This window comes from Ciona intestinalis, chromosome 7, assembly GCF_000224145.3.
Source record: "Ciona intestinalis chromosome 7, KH, whole genome shotgun sequence".
Classification (NCBI taxonomy): Eukaryota; Metazoa; Chordata; class Ascidiacea; order Phlebobranchia; family Cionidae; genus Ciona; species Ciona intestinalis.
In genome coordinates this window covers 1088534-1095012 of record NC_020172.2, presented here as the reverse complement: position 1 = coordinate 1095012, position 6479 = coordinate 1088534, and the positions used below count along the sequence as shown (strand labels likewise).

The 6479-nt window shown below is 33.4% G+C and overlaps 1 protein-coding gene across 1 annotated transcript; it reads left to right on the top strand.

Moving 5' to 3' along the window:
- Positions 1-2524: 2524 nt before the first annotated feature.
- Positions 2525-4106, top strand: LOC100180352. Its single transcript, XM_026835098.1, has 4 exons — positions 2525-2537; positions 3337-3528; positions 3625-3656; positions 3950-4106. The coding sequence occupies exons 1-4, from the start codon at positions 2525-2527 to the stop codon at positions 4088-4090; spliced, it is 378 nt and encodes a 125-aa protein (XP_026690899.1). The 3' UTR covers positions 4091-4106.
- The last annotated feature ends 2373 nt before the right edge of the window (positions 4107-6479 follow it).

Genomic DNA, 6479 nt, shown 5'->3' with positions numbered 1-6479 from the left:
TGTTTTTGCATTGAACCTGTGCTAAAATACAGCCAAAAATGTAAAGATAATCAAGAAACACAAACAAAATTTTTAACACAATTTTGTCTTTTTAGACTTCACTAATATTTACTTTATTAGTCCCATCTTACCCCATATACTATGGGGTAAGATGGGATAACTTTAGCTTCTAATTCCATTAATTTCTAATCGTGATTTAACAATAAATGAAATGCTTTGTGTAAGGTTATGATTTTTAAGCATAAAAAATTATATATATATTATATTGGGCGTAAAAAACGGAAAACAAAACGTCCCATCTTACCCCACCCTATACTGTACACATGATATACCACACGTTCGTTGTATATTTTAAGTAGTTTTACATTAGGTGACTAGTTGGTTGTTTTGGTTATACGGTTTAAACATTGGACACATAGCAATAACATTGCCAGCAGTATACCTAATACTGTTATAGGCTTCAGATATGCTTACGTGATCACCAAGCTCTTTTTTCTCTTTAACGCTGCCTATGTAACTACGAAGAAGATTTTCGCAAAAGTAATCGAAAACATTCTGTCTAACGAACGCTTGAAGCTTAAATCATGGGGGACCACGTCGGATCATTATTCTAAGTTACAGTCATGGATCGCAAACCTCTTACCTGTCTACTTCTTTTGGCTCATATTTTGCAAGTCGCTGCTAAGGGCGGTAACTACGATTTCATTTTTACCCGTGCTGAGTAAGTCTATTATTTAAAGTTGGAATAATATACTTAGATTGTAAGTTTTATTAATAGTACAACTATTACACAGAGTTAAATAAATTAACTTAATTATCGTTACAGCGGCGAAGAGCTACTGCCTTTGGAGGAAGACGGTAAGATATATATCTTTCAATCTTTTTCCGGTTATTAACAATATTGTATAAGCTTATAGTGCAATCGAAAATTGCCGTACTACAAGCTAAAGGAAACAATTCTTTTAAAGCTATCCACACCATTCAGTTTTAAATTTATGTACGCCATTTTAGAACGTTTTTGTTTTATTTTCTCGATGCATTTGGTAGCAAGCAAAGAATATTTACAAAATCGTATAACTGTAGCACCGCGACTCTAAAAGAGCGTGTTAATTTGTTTAAAACCCGATCAGGAAATACGGGATTTAGGTGCTAACGGTATCCCGTCTTACACCGCAGTACTATTATGTAAAGTTTTAAATTTACTTATGCCATTGTATAATGTGGTGTACACACGTATACCACGTAAGACCTTTGAACTTTAGTTCCAATATACTCTTACTTCTGCTACCATATAATGGAAATTAATATTTTTGTGGCTTGCTAAGGCTTTTTTAAAAGGTTAGAAATAAAATAAAGTTTTTGTATCAGATGAGCCGCTAAAAGGTTAATTCAGTTCTAATATCGTTGTTTCGACAGAATTGTGCGATGGCTTTTCTGAAATGGTTCTGCCTGACGAACTGGTCGCCTCGGTCGCCGCGGTGTGGAAGGAATGGAAAGGTTAAACACGTTATATAGTTTCACAATGAGTTTTTCAATAAAATTTCATGAGAAAAATCGTGCATGTTTTCAATTAAAAAGTTCTTATATCAGCAAAATTAAACCTTTGGCCCAGCCTGCTTCCATTAAGCGGCGGTTCAATCCCCGCTGTACCCCAAAACGAACTGGGAATGTGACAACGACGACGAGAACCTGCCCGCTTTTTCTGTTTTTTTCGTTATTATTATCATGTAGCTCGCGCGACAGTATTACCGTCACCCATTTTTTGGGTCTAGCCTGACTGTACCTGCATTACTAAATATTGCTTCGAACGCTTCATAGCCGTTTTCACAACGGCTTTTACCATTCAGCATACCCCGCCGCCCAGCAGTGACGTATTACGTCTTACCTGAACGTCACTTTTTTACAAAACGTCATAACCCGCTGCCACGTCTGGTGTGCAGCCTACCTGTGGTCGCATGTTTCCTGTGTATAATCCCACTCCAGCAGTCATAACCGGGTCGTGCCGCCTATCGTACCTTACTTCTGCTACCATAATGGATATTAATGTTTTTGAGACTTTGGCAAGACGTTTTTAAACGTTAGAATATAATAACGTTTTTGTACCAGATGAGTCGCTAAAAGGTTGATTTAGTTCCAATATCGTTGTTTCGACAGAATTGTGCGATGGCTTTTCTGAAATGGTTATGCGTGACGCCACATGGAATGGATAGAAAGGATAAAAACGATTTACAGTTCCAGAATGAGTTATCCAATGACAGCGTATACGAAGCAAACAAAATAAAAATTTCATGATAAAAATCGTGTTTGGTTTTTAATCAGAAAGTTCCCATATCATCAAAATGAAATCTTTATTTAAGATAACTATCAAATACAATTAATTACGTAAGGTTCTTACAATCGTTAATTCATGCATTTCATTAAGCGCGATGGTGCCTGTAAATGTTTATTCTTGCTTTGGTTTAACAACTTTATTTGCGCAGAAAAATAGTTTTTGTCTTACTTTGCTTTTTCGGATAATTCAATCATGCATTGTACGGGTTTGTATTTAATTTTGATTGAATCCGTTAGAAGCAACCACGTTTTTGTTCACAATTATAAGTCTTGTAAAGCTTGCCCCGGCAATTTGGTAAAATATAGTTGAATAGAATATAACGCTGTCGCATACAATACATTATGGTCAACTATATTAGATGCTAAGACCATAAGTAAACGAACTAATAAACCATCGTTCAATCGTTTCTGTCTTAATGTCTATAGCACGACTAGTCAGTCTGAACAAAGTTTTCTAATTTTCATAGAAACTGAGGCGAAAACAACATGAGTTCTACAAAAAGAAAATTTCATCAGACAATTACTTCCTTAAATTGACGATTTGGAAATTGCTTGTCACGTGATCTCTGCATGAGTAATGTATGAAACCATATGTGAAAGAATCCCTTTAATTGCAGCACTGTTAGCAGACATTAAGTGACTAAAACTATGTGTAATGTTTTTGCATTGAACCTGTGATAAAATACAACCAGAAATGTAAAGATAATCAAGTAACACAAACAATCATTTAAAAAAGTTTTGACATTTTATGAGTGATTTAAAAACTAAATGCTGTTTTAGAGTCTGAAAGTATTTTTTGTTTGCTATGAAATGGGACGAAAATAGAGAAAAGAAAAACGTCCCATCTTACCTCTTAAACTTAAGTATATTTTAAATATATTTACATCAACCGAATAGTTAGTTGTTCTGGTTATACGGTTTGACTAATGGACACACTGCAATACCATTACCAGCGCAAACAACAAGCTCTTTTTTCTTTTTAACGCTGCATACGTGACCACGAAGAAGATTTTCGCAAAGTAATCGGAAACATTCTGTCTAACAACGTTATAAATGATAGCGGGACCACGTCGGATCATTATTCTGAGTTACAGTCATGGATCGCAAACTTCTTACCTGTCTACTTCTTTTGGCTCTTTTGCAAGTCGCCGCTGCTCGCAAGTGCGGTACCTACGATATCGCTTTTGCCCGTACTGAGTAAGTCTATTGTTTAAAGTTGGAATAATATACTTAGATTCTAAGTTTTTTATTACTATTAGACCTATAGATAAATTAACTTATTTATCGTTACAGCGGCGAAGAACTACTTCCTTTGGAGGAAGACGGTAAGATTTTATCTTATTTTATTTTCTCGTTGCATATGGTAGCAAACTCACCCCACAGTACTATTATGTAAAGTTTTAAATTTACTTATGCCATTGTATAATGTGGTGTACACACGTATACCACGTAAGACCTTTGAACTTTAGTTCTATTACTTCTGCTACCATATAATGGAAATTAATATTTTTGTGGCTTTGGCGAGACGTTTTTAAACGTTAGAATATAATAACGTTTTTGTACCAGATGTGCCGCTGAAAGATTAATTTAGTTCTAATTAATATTGTTGTTTCGACAGAATTGTGCGATGGCTTTTCTGAAATGGTTCTGCGTGACGAACTGGTCGCATCGGTCGCCGCTGGGTGGAAGGAATGGAAGGGTTAAACACGTTATAGTTCTCGAACGAGTTTGCCAACAACGTACAAAGGAAACAAAATAAAAGTTCATGAAAAAAATTGTACTTGATTTTTAATCAGAAATATAAATTTGCCATATCAGCAAAATGAAACCTCTAGTTGAGTGTAGAATTTAGAAGCAGAAAAAAAATTAAGAAAAAAGTTTTGTTCATGTTTTTCCTAGGTTTTGTTCATGTTTATTGACTATGTTGCTTTGACATTGTTTATTTTAGGTTTTCTATGTTTTTATATGTTTTGACCTATATAACAGACATAACAACGACAGAAACACGACAAAAAATGTTTCGTCTTTGTCCCTTTATGCAATGTTTTAATTTTGGTATGGCACGAATAATATGGTTTTAAAAATACTAAGTTTATGCATTTCGTCTAGCGCAAAGTTCATGCATTTCGTTAAGCCATTATTATCACATATATAGAGTGGAAGATAAGAAATCTTATCATTCTGTTTTCTCGTCATTGTAAACAAGAACATTTAAAGATTTATAAAAGCAGTGTCCTCACGACTCCCATAGACCTTTGGTAATTGTTTAAAATACGATGAGGATATTTTGATATAGTAGGGTGGGGAAAGATGGGACACTTTGTCAGACGAGACCTTTTTAATTTTCTTTTACAGTGCCCCATTTAATGATAATCAAGAAAATAAGATTACAGAATTATTCGACAGTATTATCACGACTTTATAAAACGCCCGTCAAAGCTGATTACTGTTTTTAAATAATAAAAAAAATATGTAAAATAGAAACAGTATACTTTGAACAGGTAAAAAAATGCGAAATAGTAAGGTGCTATTTTTTAATGCTCGCTAAAACATAGTAAAGCCGATGAATCTTTTTTAGATTGTGTGTGCGAACGATTAAACTAGTTTCATAGCTTCATAAAACAACCTTGAATATACTTCGTACAGTTTGATTTTGTCTCGTAAAACAAGTTTTAGTTTTGTAAAAAAACACTGAGATATAAGCATGAAGAAAACAGGCAGGGGTCAATATGACTTTAATTTGAGATAAAAACAACAAAAAAATATCGGTTTAACGTTATATATATGAAGTTTACATGGCAAAGAAACTAGCACAGCCTGTTAAACTTGGAAGGTTAACTACAAGTTGCAGAATACTGCTATTGTAAACATATTTCAATTTAGAGTCCCATCTTCCCCCACATTGTAGTTTTGTATGTTTTCATTGCCAAACTTTGAAAAATTTGCTTTTAATTTAGTAACTTATACCTCAGGGGTTATTCAACTATAAGATACTGTTATAATAATAAGATAATATTTTAAAAATATTCGAAATTTGGTCATTTGCACTTGGTGATAATATATGAGAAGTGGCTTGTGCCAAAAGCAGAGTAGCAATACCCAATTTGTAGCAAAAATAAAAACTTTATCAATAGTTATTATCAACTTTCTGTTATTACCTATTCATATACATTTGTAGGATACAATATTTATCCATTGATGTTCGAACATTGTCGTTTAAACAATAGCAATTGTTATACAATAATGTAATGTATAGGTAACATGTTAAAAACTATAGCAGTAGGGCAAGAAAATGAATGTTTAGACTTAATTTTCAAAGCGTTCAGTATTATTTCGTGTTATTTACGTATATTCCTATTTATAAATAGACTTATTAATCAAAATTAACACTGATTTTAAATTGTCCCATCTTATCCTGTGTGTTTTCAAATTTGTAAAATTTCACCTGTTGTGCCGATCGGTAAAAAACTCCTCGTGTGTTTTATTATATTTTATTAAATTGGTGTCAATTTATAAAGGAATGATAGTACTAATTCGTGATATTACCCAAAAACCGTCATCTATTTTGATTTTAAAAATATTTGGCAATATGTGCTTAAGTGTCCCATCTTCCCCCATTGTACTATTAATCCAGTTGTCCCATTTTACCCAACAGTAGGCTACTACATATTCTATAAAGTTGTTAAAAATAAAACGAGCATAAACAAGTAAGCTTTTCCTTTCTGGTAAAACTTGACATTTTTTGTTAAAAGTTTAACCAATGTTTGCTTACTTAAAAACAAACCAGTTCATGTTGCTTCAATTGTTGAATTGACATTTACAATTGCCGTTGCAAAACTGCGAGAGTTATCTTTATTGGCCGTTTGTTAATTTGTTGAATAACTATATAAAGTTGCAGTTGCGGGGCTATGCGAATCTTTTCGTTTAAACCGCTCTAAACCGGTTAAAACCAGATTTCCTTTTTTTGGTTTGTGCAAGTGACTACTTTCCGCTGTCTGGCCGCCTCTACATATGTTTGTTCTTACTTTGGTTTAACAATTTTGAGTGCACAGGAAAAAATAGTTTTTGTCTTATTTTGCTTTTTCGGATAATTCAATCATGCATTGTACGGGTTTGTATTTAATTTCGATTGAATCCTTAAGAAACAA

What these genes read in the sequence shown, in the direction of transcription:
- LOC100180352 (XM_026835098.1), top strand. An exon ending in ATCGCTTTTGCCCGTACTGA is followed by an intron (nt 3,529 to 3,624) that starts GTAAGTCTATTG and finishes TTATCGTTACAG; the next exon opens with CGGCGAAGAACTACTTCCTT. An exon ending in ACTTCCTTTGGAGGAAGACG is followed by an intron (nt 3,657 to 3,949) that starts GTAAGATTTTAT and finishes TTGTTTCGACAG; the next exon opens with AATTGTGCGATGGCTTTTCT.